Here is a 19219-nt window from a genome sequence, read left to right as displayed (position 1 = left end):
AGTGTTTCCGGGTCCGGTTACATGGTCAGGCAAAACGCCAGGCCCTAGATATTACACTAAGGGGTAAAAAGGTCAGTGAGGTTCGGTGACATGTGACATGGTCCTCACCTGTAGTAAGTGGGTGGCGGCCCCTGGGTCAGAGGTCATGGCTTCGTTCTGTTCCGTGTTGAGCTGGGTCAGCTGCTGCTCCTCCTCCTTCGCCTTATCCCCTCCGTCGTCATCATCCAGCTCATCCAGGCTCTGCAATACAGAGAGAGAGAGAGAGAGAGAGAGAGAGAGAGTTGAACACACCTTTATTGAATAATTAAGGTGTGAATAGAGAGGTCAACTTATTGAATGTTCCTTAGGTGCAAATAAAAAATTAACTATGCTATACACTAAGTAACATATCAACAGGATGTACAGCTATTGAAAGAGAGAGGTACAGAGCAATAAAGAGAGAGGCACGGGTAGTGAGACACCACCACTGATGTTGGCGAGCGGTGACAGCCGGGGTCATTCTCACTGTAACCGTGGTAGCCTCCGGAGAGATGTGGCCCCGGTCCCCTTAATCCTCTTAAGACATGATTTCTTTCACAGCCCCTGGACAGCTCTGATGCAACCTAGTCCACATTCACTGGGACACACAGGCAACAGGAAGACGGCAGGCAAGGGGTCCTTACACTGCTGTGGACGTGTAGTCAGGGGGCTTTTTGACCAGTGGAATGTCCCCGAAAACACTGGGAGTCAACAACGCCCTGTGATGTAGGGGTCAGTCGGGGAACAGCGAGAAATTGTGAAATTCATGATATATGCGATTTAGTTAAGTAGTGCATCAAAATAAATGAATATGCATTGAGAAAATGAAGTTTGACTTTGAACTTGACGGTTGTATCATCTGTATTGACAGAAACAGGAGCCAACCTCCCACTCGTGCAGAACACAAACCAGTCTTTCCTGTTTTCACGCTGTGCAACAAACAAAAAGGTGCTTACCGAACGAACAGGCCCTTGAATGGTAAAAATAGCCTTAAAAGGCTAAAAAGGAATGTAGTCATTTGCAAAGACCTTCCTGCCAAAATGTTTATCAGCACGCCTGGGGAAATGCCAACTCCTTTCTTCTCTGCTCTAACTCAGGCAGAGGTTAACGCTAGTTGTTCTCGTCTGGCCTTTGACATATTGACACAGACATTACTTTTAGGAGCAYGCTGCCTGTGTCTGTGCAGACAAGCCCAGTAAACACATTGCCAGCCTTTAGCCATCTGACCCCTGCAAAGGGCACAGGGATGCTCTGTGCTGTTTGATTTGCCAAAACATTCCCCTGCTCCCTCCCAACTGCCTACAGCAATACACAGCTGTAGACTCCGGAGAAGCAGGGGTCAGAAACGTAGAACTAATAACAGTCACATATGGAATAATGAGGGATATTACACAGTCTAACAGAAGTCCGTCTACATCAACACAGTGTTTTAAGACTAAAAATGTTGCTATGCACAGTTGCCCAAACAGAGGGACTAAATCTGGAACTGGGTTAGGAACATTTCTTTTGGATCACGGTGCTGGCTGTTTTACCCACTATTACTTCAAATCATTTCCATGTATTTGTCTTATTCCAGATAAAACAATGGGAGATCTAGGCTCATCCTTTTAAGGGATGTTTCTGTTTCTGATTTCAGYAGAAAGAATGTGTGTTTTTCCGACCCAGCCAGTGAGGAGATGTCTCTGTACTCGATCAGTCATGGTGGCCACGTCTGAGTCCACAGGGTCAAACAGGTTTATGTCAACAGAACCATGGATATATAACCTTGGTCCAGCATTCACTTTCACATTACCAAGTCCGATAGTGAAGTATTATAGGATACTGTCCTTAGCATGCTAATAGACTTCCAGTCATTGTGCTAATGCTAGCTAGCATTGGCTCGCGAAACTACCTCTAACTTCCTTCATACTGGAGGCAGAGACATACAAATAATAGCATACTGTATGACTAATGTACAATAACTATTAAGAATGGGTATACAGTATCATGGTGTAACCACACAACTTATCAGACAGCTGTATTTAAAATACAGATAAACACACTTAGCAAACACAGACACATATCCATTAGACACACAGCTAAACTAGGGACAAGTATCACCTATAGAAAGCAGGAAGAGGGCACTACTGGCTGCCCTGGGAAACGCTGAGTACATTTCCTCCCGTCGAGGGGCTCAGATAAAGTGGTGATGATGACACACCAGAGGGGAAGTGGGGGAGTGAGTTCTGAAAAGAAGCAGCCGAGTCCCAACATTCCTTCCTCTTCCTGTTTATAATGTGTGGGACCTTGGCAGGCGTAAAGCGCGAGGCCTCTGAAGAGCGTTTACTCAACATGTTATTGAGGTCTCCAAACGCCAGTGTTCATCATGGGAAGACAAGTCCAGTTAAGAAGCTACATCTGGACCCGACTGTGGCGGTCCATTAGGAATGTGTGTGCTGGGTGGAAATGTGGTCCTTTTGGGGGAAAGTGATCCGCAATCTATCATTCTAATGCTGAATCCATGGCAGTAGGAACTTGCAAAATGTCTGACTTTTGGTGTCTATACCTCCCTGAATGGATATTTCAGTGTCTCAAATAACACTGCTTATGTAATGGAGGTGAAGAATCTGAACAGTTTATAGCATCCTCAACTTGTTACAAGATGGGAAAGAAATCCTCAAGAACAATTTCCAACAGCTGCCCCTTGACAGAACTATAGCTGCAGACAGCTCATACAGGCAGAGCACTCATACCATCTTCTCTCTCTCCTCAGGGTGGTCCTCTACCTAATATCCCCTTCCTAAACACTAACACGCATACCATCTTCTCGCTCTCCTCTGGTCCTCTACCTAATATCCCCTTCCTAAACACTAACACTCATACCATCTTCTCTCTCTCCTCAGTGTGGTCCTATACCTAATATCCCCTTCCTAAACACTAACACGCATACCATCTTCTCGCTCTCCTCTGGTCCTCTACCTAATATCCCCTTCCTAAACACTAACACTCATACCATCTTCTCTCTCTCCTCAGTGTGGTCCTATACCTAATATCCCCTTCCTAAACACTAACACTCATACCATCTTCTCTCTCTCCTCAATGTGGTCCTCTACTTAATATCCCCTTCCTAAACACTAACACTCACAATATCTTCTATTTCTCTCTCTCTCCTCAGGGTGGTCCTCTACCTAATATCCCCTTCCTAAACACTAACACTCACAATATCTTCTCTCTCCCCCCCTTTAACTAGGCAAGTCAGTTAAGAACAAATTCTTATTTACAATGACGGCCTACCAAAAGGCAAAAGGCCTCCTGCGGGGACGGGGGCCTGGGATTAAAATAAATAAATGACAAAACACACACATCACAACAAGAGAGACAACACAACACTACATAAAGTCTCTCTCCTCAGAGGACTCGTTTGAAACATTTAAGCTGACCGCCAGCGCCGACATGTTAACGTGCCAGCGCTCTGTTCGTTTACTCCTCGAATGTGTTAACAAGCAAAGGGCACCTCCGTCCGCTAGTCTTTTCTTCCCATTGGAGGCTGCTGCTACGGTGGTATTGCGCGACCGTGTTAAATGACTTGTGTTCCTTAATTACCTACTGCACGCCCTGGCACTGACTGAGTTCATTTGGATGATGTGTTAGAGATGGAGCGGAGAGGAGCAGTGAGGAAAGGAGAGGAACAACAGCACTGAGATGATTCACACACTGCCCACTGTCCATTAATCATCAGCGTTGTTCATTCAGCCTCAGCTAGGACCTGGCTCACAAATACAACACAGAGCTCTCTGGAGGGAGGAACTCAGGTCTGTCAGAGATCAAAGGGAGAACAAACATCCACGGTGAGAGTCGGGGGGATAAATGTGACACTTGAGGACGTTGTTGCCAATGTGAGTTAAAGTAGGTTTGCCAGCTATGAGGCCTGAACAATATCATCTGACAAGGTCATAAGAGTTTGTGTAAAATATGACTGTCTGGTTATCGTAACAACCTGTTATGGTCCAACGTGAACTAATAATAGCATGAAGGCAGATTAGGTGAATTCTGAATTAAACAATGGTTGATTCGCTGAGTAAAGGGAACAACGTGAGGATACAAGTGCATTACCCACAATGCCTCTTGGCTGTAGCAAGAGTCCAAGGGAGTGGTGTTCAGTGCCCGGATTCAGGCAAGCTGTCTCTCTCACACACACACACACACACACACACACACACACACACACACACACTGAGAGTGATGAAGAGGCTGCAAACTGCTCAGTGGGCTGTGTCAGACAGATGGAGGTGCTGGTCAGCTATGGGGCCAACCTTAAACCATCTCTGAGCCTCTAAAATCAGTGCCAACTCTCTCTCCCCAAACCCAGAAAGCGTGATTTATCGGCCCTGTTAATCCCAGACTGGTTTTGTTCCCAAAATATGTCGTTTTTTCATTTAACTTCTGAGTTGAAATTCCAAATAAACTTGTTTCTCCTTGCAGGGGTTGGTTTGGGCCTTGAAGTCAAACTGTGTACAAGACATTCTCATAAAATGCAACTTGTCTTGGCTGAGAGTACAACTTCTTTATGTAAACTGAGCAAAAAAAGACACCGCCCCAGACCATGACTGATCCTCCACCTCCAAATCGATCCCGCTCTAGAGTACAGGCCTCAGTGTAACGCTCATTCCTTCGACGATAAACGTGAATCCGACCATCACCCCTGGTGAGAGAAAACCGTGACTCGTCAGTGAAGAGCACTTTTTGCCAGTCCTGTCTCGCCCAGAGACGGTAGGTTTGTGCCCATAGGTGACGGTGTTGCAGGTGATGTCTGGGGTGAGGACCTGCCTTACAACAGGCCTTCAAGCCCTCAGTCCAGCCTCTCTCGGCCTATTGCGGATAGTCTGAGCACTGATGGAGGGATTGTGCGTTCCTGGTATAACTCGGGCAGTTGTTGTTGCCATCCTGTACCTGTCCCGCAGGTGTGATGTCCATATGTACCGATCCTGTGCAGGTGTTGTTACACGTGGTCTGCCACTGCGAGGACGATCTGCTGTCCATCATGTCTCCCTGTAGCGCCGTCTTAGGCGTCTCACAGTACGGACATTACAATGTATTTCCTTGGCCACATCTGCAGTACTCATGCCTCCTTACAGTATGCCTAAAGCACATTCACGCAGATGAGCAGGGACCCTGGTCATCTTTATTTTGGTATTTTTCAGTCAGAAGAAAGGCCTCTTTAGTGTCCTAAGTTTTCATAACTGTGACCTTAATTGCCTACCGTCTGTAAGCTGATAGTGTCTTAACGACCGTTCCACAGGTGCATGTTCATTGATTGTTTATGGGTCATTGAACAAGCATGGGGAACAGTGTTTAAACCCTTTACAATGAAGATCTGTGAAGTTATTTGGATTTTTACAAATTATCTTTGAAAGACAGGGTCCTGAAATAGGGACATTTCTTTTTTTGCTGAGTTTATATATATATWTTTTTTTATCAATGTTTATCAAGCACAAGCCTGGAACGGGAAAGGACTATTAAACTGGGTCTAAAGCAGAAGTCCACATTTCCCCTTTTTTATCAAACTTTTCAGCAATAACGTTTTAACAAGCACGTTTAGTACTCCACCAGACCTCACAGGGACGGAATCTCCACGTGGGGTGACAGTATGCCATTACAAAACATAGGCTACAACTACTAGGAAACGCACTATATTTCCTCCGTGGTCACCAATCATGAGACAGTACCAGAATCATTTTCCCTCTCCGTTGTAGTTAGACCTGGGCAGCCAGGAGGCCAAGCAGAAGTCTACTGTCTGACCTCTGGCCCCAGCTTTAATCCATCTGTGGGAATAGACCATGCAACAACATCGCACTGTGTGTTTCACTGCTCTTGCTTTGCCAGCCTCATTCTACGCTCTATAACCTCTGTGGTTTGGACGAAGACCCAGGAATTGAACTGCATGTTATGAGGCTTTGGGGGAAGAGTTTGAGAGGGGGCAGAGAAGGTATCAAAACAGACTCAGGGCCTAAACTCCTAAAATGGTAGCTTACACTGCAATACCACCCAGCTCTCTGTACTAACCCCATTCCTAATGTTGTATCACAGAATGGGGTCGTCTTGTTTTCTGAGAGCATTACGGTTTTGTATCAACTGTGACAGAGAATCAATGAAATTGAGCAATTATTGCCATGTGTAGCTAATGKATAACAATGTACTACGCTGTTTGGTTGTCCATCAGTCTATGTAGCCCCCAGGAGAGGCCTGAGGCAGACCTTAATAAACTTTGAATAAATAAATATGTGCCATTTGGCAGACGCTTTTATCCAATGCAACTTAGTCATGCGTGCATAACATTTTACATGTGGGAGTTGAACCCACGACCCTGGCGTTACAAGCGCCATGCTCTACCAACTGAGATACAAAAGGACCACCAGTCAGTCTCCTGACAGGGCTCATCCTGCCTAAAGCAGTACCTCTGACCTCAGAGTACGTGTGGTCGTGACCTCTCCCCGGTTTCATCCGCAAGATGACAGAATGGTCATAAGAACAACGAATGATAGGTTAGTGAGTTCCTCAACCGCCATGAAAATATCAAAGGCTTTTTAATGGTTACAAATACGTGACAACATACTTAATTACATGTACTGCATTACGCATTCCTGGTGCAAAATTATCATTGATTTTCATAGTCATCCTGCTACTARGAGAGTTCTCTGCCTCATGTCTTATTACCAGCCTTAAATGTGGCGTGCAGTCAGACAGACAGACATTCAGTCAGAGACAGTGACAGACAGTGACAGACATTCAGTCAGACAGTGACAGACAGTTACCGACAGACAGACATTCAGTCAGAGACAGTGACAGACAGACATTCAGTCAGACAGTGACAGACAGTTACCGACAGACAGACATTCAGTTCAAGACAGTTGACAGACAGACATTCAGTCAGAGACAGTGACCAGACAGACATTCAGTCAGAGACAGTGACAGGACAGACATTCAGTCAGAGACAGTGACAGAACAGACATTTCAGTCAGAGACAGTGACAGACAGACATTCAGTCAGAGAAAGTGACAGACAGACATTCCGTCAGAGACAGTGACAGACAGACATTCCGTCAGAGACAGTGACAGACAGACATTCCGTCAGAGACAGTGACAGACAGACATTCCGTCAGAGACACAGTGACAGACAGACATTCCGTCAGAGACAGTGACAGACAGACATTCCGTCAGAGACAGTGACAGACAGACATTCCGTCAGAACAGTGACAACAGACATTCCGTCAGAGACAGTGACAGACAGACATTCAGTCAGAGACAGTGACAGACAGACATTCAGTCAGAGACAGTGACAGACAGACATACTTGTTGGTTATTACTGCATTGTCGGAACTAGAAGCACAAGCATTTCGCTACACTCGCATTAACATCTGCTAACCATGTGTATGTGACAAATAAAATTTGATTTGATTTGATTCAGTCAGAGACAGTGACAGACAGAGACAGTGACAAACAGACAGTCAGAGACAGAAAAGATGATTGGTTCAGGTGAGCAATATTTAAAATGACTCAAACGGAGAAAACAACCTTGGTAAGAAGATGACACCGCATAACAAGCTCTGGAAATAGTGTGAAGTATTATGAATGCATGTCATTCGCTGATCATATGTTACGATGTAGCAATTTTCCAGTCATATGGAGAATTGCTTAATTACATGGTTGCCTCTTAATTCCTAATGAATAATTAGCAGCTGGATGTTTGGTTAAATTTATGCAACAGAGGAAATAGGCTACTGTACACAGACCGTCCTCGAGAAAAGACAGCCAGTGCTGTCTTGTCTTTAGACGGTGCGGCAGGTAGCCTAGTGGTTAGAGCATTGGACTAGTAACCGAAGGATTGCAAGATCGAATCCCCGAGCTGACAAGGTAAAAAAAATCTGTCGTTCTGCCCCTGAACAAGGCAGTTAACACACTGTTCCTAGGCCGTCATTGAAAATAAGAATTTAACTTAACTGACTTGCCTAGTTAAATAAAGGTAAAATAAATGAAGACGGCCAAGCATTTTAAAAGATTACAGACTCAGACAGATTACAAACTGATGGCCAACAGATCCACTCTCCCCCCGTTGTCATCCCTCCAGAACAAAGTGATTTTACACTGTGTAAAAAGGCAGCTTGACGTGAAGGCACATGTATAGCCCGTTCCAGCTGTTATGATTTTGGACCATAACGTAAATCTTTCATGAAATAAAACATGAATATTCAAGACAATATATTTCAGCACAATAGTTCTATGTTGGAGTCCATTCAGCACAGTTGGGCTCATCAGCGTCCAATGAGAGGAGTGTTTAATACATCGGTCTAGTCTTCTAAACCTATCAGATCCTCTTATAGAAGCATCCCAGCAGGACTGTATACTGTGCAGACCAAACTAACCTGTTGGCCAGGGGGTCTTTATCTCTGTGTTGACTCTAGCCCACTGCATAAACATTGCTTGCCTGGGTCTGATAGAAGGGTATGCAGCTTGTAGTTAAGGCCCCATTAGCAAGTCTACTGTTTGTTTTCTCTAGTGTTTGACCAGGGAGGAGTGCCTCACGCACACTCAACTGCAAACACACTCAACTGCAAACACACTCAACTGCAAACACACTCAACTGCAAACACACTCAACTGCAAACACACTCGGTCCGGTCCACTGCTCTGGCTACCCTAGAGCAGCTGGTTTGTGCAGGTAGACTCATTGTGCCATCATGATGACAGGAAACCTCTGCATGATTAGAGGTTCAGACATGCCTGTCCACAGGTATAGGGAAAGAGAAGGGAAGGGAAAGGGTAACTAGTCATTTGCCAGATGTTAAATGTATCTTCAGATTGCCTGCAGACAGTTTCAAGGCCCTCACGCCAACTGAATGCATTCAACCGAAATGTGCCTTCTGCATTTAACCCAACCCCTCTTAAATCGACGTTCACATCATCGGCACCCGGGGAGCAGTTGTTGGGGGTTAACTGCCTTGCTCAAGGGCAGAAGGGCAGATTTTTCCAACTTGCCAGCTCTGGGATTTGAACCAAGCCCTTCAGTTACTGGCTCAACGCTGCCCCTATTCAATGGCAGTGTGGTTTTCAAATGATACCAACAGTTACGTCCAACTCTTCTAGTATGACACTGTTGACTCTTCCTGTTGGCATGACAACAACAATACCATCTCGTCTCCAGAGTTGGCATGAGGGTCTTGAAACAGTCTGAAGGCAAGTGTAGATGGGATATATTTAACATCTGGCTCTTCTATCCACAAGCTAAGGGGCCTGTACTGTACCGTAACTCAAACCAGTGTATAACAGTGAGACCAGGCTGATGGTAGCTGGGACCTGCTAGAGTACTTAGACCCACAGCTCTGGATCCAGGACCATCATAATGAATCCCTGTAAACCAGCAGTAATAACAGGGTTTGTGGTGGTGGTATAAGGAGTCAGTGGGGGAAGCTGGTCCTGTGTTATGTGTAAAGTCTCAGACTGACAGCATCATTGCGTTTGGATACACTAGAAGTAGATTCACATCCAATGGATAGTGTTAATCAAATTGTATCCGTAGACTTGACAGAAATAGTAGCAAAAGGTGAATGTTGAACTGTTGGTTGTACACATATCCAGAACAAAATGTTCAAATCAAACTTTATTTGCCACATGCGCCGAATACAACAAGTGTAGACTTTACTCGTGAAATGCTTACTTACAAGCCCTTAACCAACAGTGCAGTTCAAGAAGAAGAAAATATTTACCAAGTAGGCTAAAATAAAAAGTAACACAATAANCGTGAAATGCTTACTTACAAGCCCTTAACCAACAGTGCAGTTCAAGAAGAAGAAAATATTTACCAAGTAGGCTAAAATAAAAAGTAACACAATAAGAATAATTGTCCGGCACCGATTTTTATGAATTGTTCAGCAGTCTAATGGCTTGGGGGTAGAAGCTGTTGAGGAGCCTTTTGGTCCTAGACTTGGCGCTCTGGTACCGCTTGCCGTGCGGTAGCAGAGAAAACAGTCTATAACTTGGGTGACTGGAGTCTGACAATTTTCTGGCCTTTCCTCTGACACCTCCTATTATATAGGTCCTGGACGGCAGGAAGCTTGGCCCCAGTGAAGCTTGGCCCCAGCCGCTCGCACTACCCTCGTCAGGATGTGGCCCTTTCTGGGTAGAGAGCGTGGTATCCCCCTCTCTCTCCCTCCTACACCCAGGTTCTGTTATCTCAGGTTGTAAATTCCTGGAGGAGACTCTCCTCCTGGCCATGCAGAAAGAGACACAGAGAGAACAAAGGAACTTCTCTACATCACAGAACTTGAGAACTGAACAATATCCATGTTTTGGAGAATGTGTAAACGGTCGGTGGAGAAACCAGCTACGACCCGGTCCGTTTTGTTTCATGTTTGTGACCTCATGAAAGACAATACAGCCACATTACCATAACTCTGTTTATACAGGAGCCTCCGTTATGAGGTTTGCATCTAATTATTGTATAAAAWGAATGAGTAAAGATTAAACTATTTGTGAAATTATGTCATGTGATTTTAAACCGTTTATGTGAGAGAATTGTATTCCCTTTAAGTCATTAGCCCGCCCCCATGAACACAGACATGATCTGGCTCATGGGATAGCCCTTTTCTACTGTTCTGAATAAAAACCCCACCTGAAGAAATCCAAGGCCATGCGTACCTCGATCACCAAGGGGGCGAAGGTTTGAGTAGAGACCACAAAAACCTCAGTATAAGCTAAGGTTGTAATGGTTGTTGAATTCCTAACCAAACCACATGGAACATTGGCTAAGACCTACAACCGCCGAAACACCTATTCTATAAGAACATATCTGAATGGTACTTTGAAGTATCCATTCTAACCACGAAAGACTCCAGGGAAGCAGAGAGATGCTTGGATGAACTTTCCAACAGAAAGACGGACGATTCCAACAGAGACCACGACGACACACTGAGCGTAAATATATATTGATTGCAATTATTCCCGAATGAGTGAGCGTTCATGTGCAAAGGATTAGCATTTCAATTAATATAATTATCAACTGTGTAGTGTCTCTTTTGTCTTTCGCACCCTTCTCAGTCCACACCCACGTCCCTTTGTCCGCCAAATTTGCTTAGCCCACTAGGGAACCTCCCCTATCATTTCCTTGTAACCATATCTACTGTTTGTTTATGCATTTCTGTGATTATTGAGTTAGTTAGTAAATAAATGATTAAGACAATTGATGTATGGATGATTCATAGTAAAGGCTGGGTTCGTGCAGATATCCAACAATTTACGACGTTTGGAATGAGACTAACGTGAGGTAAAGAACAATTCATTATTTAGAAAACGAATTGATCAGATATTAAAATATCTGAAGAGTTATATTAGGAAAATTATAACTTTATAATCTGAAGATTTTCCTTGGTGCCCCGACTTCCTAGTTAATTACATTTACATGATTAGTTCAATCATGTAATAATAATTAGAGAATTGATGATAAAATAACAGTCTTCAATTTAATAATGCCAAAGACACGACACTCTGTAGCGCCTTATGGTCAGATGCCAAGCAGTTGCCATACCAGGTGGTGATGCAACCGGTCAGGATGCTCTCGATGGTGCAGCTGCAGAACCTTTTGAAGATCTGGAGACCTATGCCAAATCTTTTCAGTCTCCTGAGGGGGAAAGGTTTTGTCGTGCCCTCTTCACGACTGTCTTGGTGTGTTTGGAACATGTTAGTTTGTTGGTGATGTGAACACCAAGGAACTTGAAACTCTCGACCCACTCCACTACAGTCTTGTCGATGTTAATGGGTGCCTGTTTGGGCCGCCTTTTCCTGTTGTCCACGATCAGCTACTTTGTCTTGCTCACAGATAACATAATGAAAAATAATATATTATGCCGCATTGATGCAATGGCGCCGTCTGTCTGATCGAGGCGTAACCTCCTAATGTTTTCGGCCTCAGCACTGGCACAAATAATTACTTCCCCCCCGCTTTTAGTGTTAAGTAGGGGTAAAGTGACTATGCATAGATAATAAACAGTGAGTAGCAGCAGTGTAAAAACAAAGGGGGGGGGGGTCAATATAAATAGTCAGGGTGGCCATTGGATTAATTGTTCAGCAGTCTTACGGCTTGGGATTAGAAGCTGTCAAGGAGCCTTTTGGACCTAGACTTGGCGCTCCGGTACACGTAGAACAACCCCATGGTGTGAGGCTGTTTCTCATCCAGCGCCAGGCCGCCGAGCTCCCTCCATTGTTCGGTCATTCACCACACCATCCACACAGTCCTACAGAAGCATGCAGGGGGAAGCAGTGCAGGTAGCCAGGAGACAAAAGGGAAAGCAGGGCAGCCTCAAATGTGCGCCCCCTCCCTTCCTTCCTTCCTCCCTTCCTTCCATCTTCAATGGACAACCATGCATGTTTGTTCCGTTGCCTGCTGACTCACGCTTAGGGAGGTATGGGCGTCAGGGGAGGTGGTTGGTGCTGTTCGGGAGTCACCACGGTGGTGGGAGGGACCGGTGGGACAGAAACAGTGTATTCGTTAAGTATTCAGACCCCTTGACTTTTTGTTTGTTTTTTCCTCATCAATCTACACACAATACCCTATAATACCAAAGCAAAAACAGGTACATTTTTTCTCCACATTTATAAAAAAATATAAAACTACAATGTCCAGTATTAACAGCCTTTACACTCAGGAATTTGTTGATGCTCCTTTGGCAGCAAATACATCCTCGAGTATTTTTGGGTATGACGCTACAAGCTTGGCACACCTCTATTTCGGGAGTTTCTCCCATTCTTCTCTGCAGATCCTCTCAAGCTCTGTCAGTTGGTGCACAGCTATTTTCAGGTCTCTCAAGAGATGTTCGATTGGGTTCAAATCTGGGCACTCAAGGACAATCAGAGACTTGTTCTGAAGGCACTCCTGCATGTCTGGGCTGTGTGCTTAGGGTCGTTGTCCTGTTGGAAGGTGAACCTTCGCCTCAGTCTGTCCTGAGTGCTCTGGAGCTCGTTTTCATCAAGGATCTCTCTGTACATTGCTCCATTCTTCTTACCCTCGATCCTGACTAGTCTCCCAGTCCCTGCCGCTGAAAAACATCCCCACAGGATGATGCTGCCACCACCATGCTTCACCTTAGGGATGGTGATATGTTTCTTCCAGACGTGAGGCTTGACATTGAGGCCAAAGGAGTTCAATCTTGGTTTCATCAGACCAGAGAATCTTGTTTCTCATGGTCTGAGGGTCTTTAGGTGCCTTTTGACAAACTCCAAGCGGGCTGTCAGGTGCCTTTTACTGAGGAGTGGTTTCCGTCTGGCTACTCTACCATAAATCCCACATTGGTGGAGTGCTGCAGAGATGATTGTCCTTCTGGAAGGTTCTCCCATCTCCACAGAGGAACTGTGGCGCTCTGTCAGAGTGACCATCAGGATCTTGGTCACCTCCCTGGCCATGGCCCTTCTCCCCCGATTGCTCAGTTTGAAAGAACGGCCAGCTCTTGGAATAGTCTTGGTGGTTCCAAACTACTTCCATTTAAGAATGATGGAGGCCACTGTTCTTGGGGACCTTCAACGCTGCCGAATTTCTTTGGTACCCTTTCCCAGATCTGTGCCTTGACACAATCCTATCTCAGAGCTCTACGGACAATTCTTTCGAACTCATGGATGAGTTTATGCTCTGACATGCACTATCAACTGTGGGACCTTATATAGACAGTTGTGTGCCTTTCCAAATCATGTACAATCAATTGAATTTACCACAGGTGGACTCCAAGTTGTAGAAATATCAAGGATGATCAATGGAAACAGGATGCACCTGAGCTCAATTTCTCATAGCAAAGGGTCTGAATACTTATGTAAATAAGGTATATGTTTTGTATTTGTAATAAATGTGCTAAAATTTCTAAAAACCTGTTTTCACTTGGTCATTATAGGGTATTGTGTATAGATTGATGAGGAAAATTATTTATTTAATCAATTTAAAATAAGGGGTCTGGAAAAAGTCACATTACTTTCCGAATGCACTATAAGAGGCTAACCCAGTATTTAATGGGCTGCTCATCTCCTGAGCCATTACAACCTGACCTCTAGCCTCATACGCCCTGTAGGAGGCAGACAGACCCACATTCTCCACACACCCTTCATCTTTGGAATGCTTAGTATCTGTACATATGAACAACCCATCAACCTCTATCTGACCTGTTTTTAGAACAGTACAAAACGGGGCAAAACCAGTACAAAACGGGGCATTACACAGTAGCTGACAACCCATAATATTCTGTGTCAATGTTGTGTCAATGCTTTGATCTAAGGCTACCTAGCGCAGGGGGCTCATCCAAGCGGCAGGGGAATCCGCAACAGCACTTAACACTGGGTTATTGTGTCAGTAGTGGTTCGACTCAACAAAAGGAGCCAATAGAGAGAGATGTCATATGTCTTGGCTGGGCCAGTATAAGCCAATAAAACCCCTCGGGACGCTTAAAGAAGAGAAAGCCATCGATTCTTCTTCCCTTTGATTGGGTTTATCTAAAAAAAAAACTAGCCAACGACAGTCAGAGCCAAGCGCCATTCAGTCCCTCGCTCCTTTTGTTGGCCGCAATGGCTCGGTTTCTTGGCAGCAGCTTCTTCACTCTCATACAGTCTCAACTCTGGGACTATTGGGGTTTCATAGAGCTATCAAAAGACCCAAAAAGACACTGGGCGGCAGTAAAGCCGGTCCACAGCAGCCAGCTAGAGCAGTAGCAGCAACAAATGTCTATCACGTTGTCAGACTGGAAGATATCATCACTTCTCATGGCCAGGATGAAACCAGACAACCTAAAGGGCTGTGTACAACACCAGCTTCCTTTGTCCTTTCACGGGGTAGAATAATAWATTCTGTCTAGAACATGAGAAAGGATGTGTGTAAAACCAGTGCATACAATCACAACTATGACCCTGTAAAAAACAGAGCCAGGACCAACACAACGCATGAGAATGGATCAAGTCCTCTGTGACCGCAGGGTTGTGGAGTCAATTTCCAAGAGAGGTCTCAATAACAGTCTCAACCTTTGCTTGGAATCAAGGTTCTTTAGATTCAGGTTCAACAAATACAAGTCAAAACAATCTGTCATCCAAGAGGGAGATACAGAAGAGCTGCACAGCCATCTTATTCGTAACACATCAGGGTGCCTGCTCATCAAGTAAGGAAGGAGAAGCGGAGATAAAAAGAAAAGCAGAGGTGAGTCAGACCAGTGTGTGTTGTGTCTCTATGGTGACTGATGGGCCAATAGGAGAGAGCAGAGCAGTAGTAGCCTGAAGGCGCCTGATGGCAGTGCTGAACCATCCTCCCCTGCCAGGCAGCCACCTTCCTCTACTATACCTTTACAGGTCTACCACAGATACACGAACACAGACCTCCAACAACACACCACAGACAAACAATGTTATCCAAGATGGCGTAGCAGTCAGACATMTTGTCCCATATATATCTTTTTATATATTTTTCTCGCATATCTTTTTTATATTTTTCTAAACCTAAACTTCAAAATACTCTCCTGCAACCCGCCTCACCTAATGTGGTGTGGATCTGCTTTTTTCTAAAGTATTTTTCTTTACCTCTGAATCGGAATCCCTCAACTGAAGCTAGCCAGCAAACTAGCTGCTAGCTAGTAGTCAGCTACCTTTCACAACTGGACTACCGACGTAATCTGCTCGAGGGGTTTACGCAACTGGCTCCTACGTCGCGACGTCCCCTGAATGCCCATCTGCTAGCCGCAGCCCGGTAGCTGTCTAGAGCATATCGGACTGTTCGCAAATAGGTCCATCGGCTAATTTCTCGTGCCACTATTCCTATTTTGCCAAATCGGCCTGGGCCCCTTTTACCACACGAAGCCCTGCTTATCCATCACGACTGGACTACCGACGTAATATGGCCGAGTTTTCCCCAACAGGCCCCTTAGTCGCGACGTCCCCTGAATGCCCATCTGCTAGCCGCGGCCCGCTGGCTGTCTAGAGCATATTGGACTGTTAGCTGAATAGATCCATTTGCCAATTGGACTGAACCCCTCTGCTACACGGAATCCTACTAATCCATCAAGACTGGTCTATCGACGGAACCGCACGAGGAGGATAAAACAGACTATCCTCCGTCGCAACATCCCTCTAAGGCCCTTCTGCTAGCTTGCTAGCTCCGGCCTGTTAGCTGTCTGAATCGCAGTGTCTCCAGCCAGCCCAACCACTCACTGGACCCWTATGATCACTCGGCTACGCATGCCTCTCCCTAATGTCAATATGCCTTGTCCATTACTGTTCTGGTTAGTGATTGTTTTATTTCACTGTAGAGCCACCAGCCCTGCTCAATATGCCTTAACCAACCATTTAGTTCCACCTCCCACTTATGCAATGACATCACCTGGTTTAAATGTTTCTAGAGACAATATCTCTCTCATCATCACTCAATGCCTAGGTTTACCTCCAATGTACTCACATCCTACCATACCTTTGTCTGTACATTATGCCTTGAATCCATTCTATCGGAAACCTGCTCCTTTTACTCTCTGTTCCGAACGTACTAGACGGCCAGTTCTTATAGCCTTTAGCCGTACCCTTATCCTACTTTCCTCTGGTGATGTAGAGGTTAATCCAGGACCTGCAGTGCCTAGCTCCACTCCTATTCCCCAGGTGCTCTCATTTGTTGACTTCGTGTAACTGTAAAAGCCTTGGGTTTCATGCATGTTAACATTAGAAGCCTCCTCCCTAAGTTTGTTTTATTCACTGCTTTAGCACACTCTGCCAACCTTAGGAAGACCACCAAAAAMCCCGAAATTTCCATCCAACTATAACATTTTCCACCAAGATAGAACTGCCAAAGGGGGGCGGAGTTTAAATCTACTGTAGCGATAGCCTGCAGAGTTCTGTCTTACTATCCAGGTCTGTACCCAAACAATTTGAGCATCTACTTTTAAAAATCCACTTTTCCAGAAACAAGTAACTCACCGTTGCCGCTTGCTAGACCACCCAATGCCCCCAGCTGTGCCCTGGACACCATATGTGCCCCCCATCCATCTTCAGAGCTCGTGCTGCTAGGTGACCTAAACTGGGACATGCTTAACATCCCAGCCATCCTACAAGCTAAGCTTGATGCCCTCAATCTCACACAATTTATCAATGAACCTACCAGGTACAACACCAAATCCATGAACACGGGCACCCTCATAGAGATCATCCTAACTAACCTGCCCTCCAATTACACCTCTGCTGTTTTCAACCAAGATCTCAGCAATCATACTGCCTCATTGCCTGCATCCGTAATGGGTCTGCAGTCAAACAACCACCCATCATCACTGTCGAACGCTCCCTAAAACACTTCAACAAGCAGGCCTTTCTAATCGACCTGGCCGGGGTATCCTGGAATGATACTGACCTCATCCCGTCAGTACAGGATGCCAGGTCATTCTTTAAAAGTGCCTTCCTCACCATCTTAAATAAGCATGCTCCATTCAAAAAATTAAGAACGAGGAAAAGATATACCCGTTGGTTCACTCCAGACCGGACTGCCGTTGACCAGCAAAAAAACATCCTGTGGCGTACTGCATTAGCATCGAATAGCCCCCGTGACATGCAACTTTTCAGGGAAGTTAGGAAAAAATATACACAGTCAGTTAGGAAAGATAAAGCTAGCTTTTTCAAACAGAAATTGCATCCTGTAGCACAAACTCAAAAAAGTTCTGGGACACTGTAAAGTCCCTSGAGAATAAGAACACCTCCTACCATCTGCCCACTGCACTGAGGCTAGGAAACACTGTCACCACCGATAAATCCACTATAATTGAGAATTTCAAYAAGCATTTTTCTACGGCTGGCCATGCTTTCCACCTGGCTACCCTTACCCCGGTCAACTGCCCGGCACCCCCCACAGCAACTCACCCAAGCCTCCCCCATTTTTCCTTCACCCAAATCCAGATACCTGATGTTCTTAAAGAATTGCAAAACCTGGATCCCTACAAAGCAGCCGTGCAAGACAATCTGGACCTTCTCTTTCTAAAAGTATTGCAACCCCTATTACTAGCCTGTTCAACCTCTCTTTCGTATCATCTGAGATTCCCAAAGTATTCTGCAGCTTTTCAATCATCCCCCTCTTCAAAGGGGAGACACTCTAGATCCAAACTGCTACAGACCTATATCTATCCTACCCTACCTTTCTAAGGTCCTCGAAAGCCAAGTTAAAGAGATTACTGAACATGTCGAATCCCACCGTACCTTCTCCGCTATGCAATCTCAGCCACGCTCAAGGTCCTAAACGATATCATAACCACCATCGATAAGAGACATTACCGTGTAGCTGTATTTGTCGACCTGGCCAAGGCTTTCGACTGTCAATCACCACATTCTTATCGGCAGACTAAACAGCCTTGGTATCTCAGATGACTGCCTCGCCTGGTTCACCAATTACTTCTCAGATAGAGTTCAGTGTGTCAAATCGGAGGGCCTGTTGTCTGGACTTCTGGCAGTCTCTATGGGGGTGCCACAGGGTTCAATTCTTGGGCCAACTTTCTTCTCTGTATACATCAAGGATGTTGCTCTTGCTGCTGGTGATTCTCTGATCCACCTCTACGCAGACGACACCATTCTGTATACTTCTGGCCCCTCTTTGGACACTGTGTTAACAAACCTCCAGACGAGCTTGAATGGCATACAACTCTCCTTCTGTTGCCTCCAACTGCTCTTAAATGCAAGTAAAACTAAATGCATGCTCTTCAACCGATCGCTGCCCGCACCTGCCCGCCCGTCCAGCATCACTACTCTGGACGGTTCTGACTTAGAATATGTGGACAACTACAAATACCTAGATGTCTGGTTAGACTGTAAACTCTCCWKCCAGACTCACATYAASCATCTCCAATCCAMAATKAAATCTAGAATCGGCTTCCTATTTCACAAAGCATTCTTCACTCATGCTGCCAAACATACACTCATAAAACTGACCATCCTACCAATCCTCGACTTCGGCGATGTCATTTACACAATAGCCTCCAACACTCTACTCAACAAATTGGATGCAGTCTATCACAGTGCCATCCGTTTTGTCACTAAAGCCCCATATACTACCCACCATTGCGACCTGTACACTCTCGTTGGCTGGCCCTCGCTTCATACTCGTCGGCAAACCCACTGGCTCCAGGTCATCTACAAGTCTCTGCTATGTAAAGCCCCGCCTTATCTCAGCTCACTGGTCACCATAGCAGCACC

General features: G+C 45.3%; 1 protein-coding gene across 2 annotated transcripts in view; it reads right to left on the bottom strand.

The window, feature by feature from the left end:
• The window catches only part of LOC111951277 (PRKC apoptosis WT1 regulator protein), a 76809-nt gene that overhangs the window by 29415 nt on the left and 28175 nt on the right, over nucleotides 1-19219 (bottom strand). For both annotated transcript variants that reach the window (XM_023969328.2, XM_023969329.2), the window contains exon 3: nucleotides 109-240. In XM_023969328.2, the coding sequence (XP_023825096.1) occupies nucleotides 109-240 (132 nt within the window). The remainder of the gene's footprint in view (nucleotides 1-108; nucleotides 241-19219) is intronic.

The sequence above is a fragment of the Salvelinus sp. IW2-2015 genome, linkage group LG24 (genome assembly GCF_002910315.2).
Source record: "Salvelinus sp. IW2-2015 linkage group LG24, ASM291031v2, whole genome shotgun sequence".
Lineage (NCBI taxonomy): Eukaryota > Metazoa > Chordata > Actinopteri > Salmoniformes > Salmonidae > Salvelinus > Salvelinus sp. IW2-2015.
Note: the sequence above shows the minus strand (reverse complement) of the source record. Positions and strands in the feature narration are given on the sequence as shown.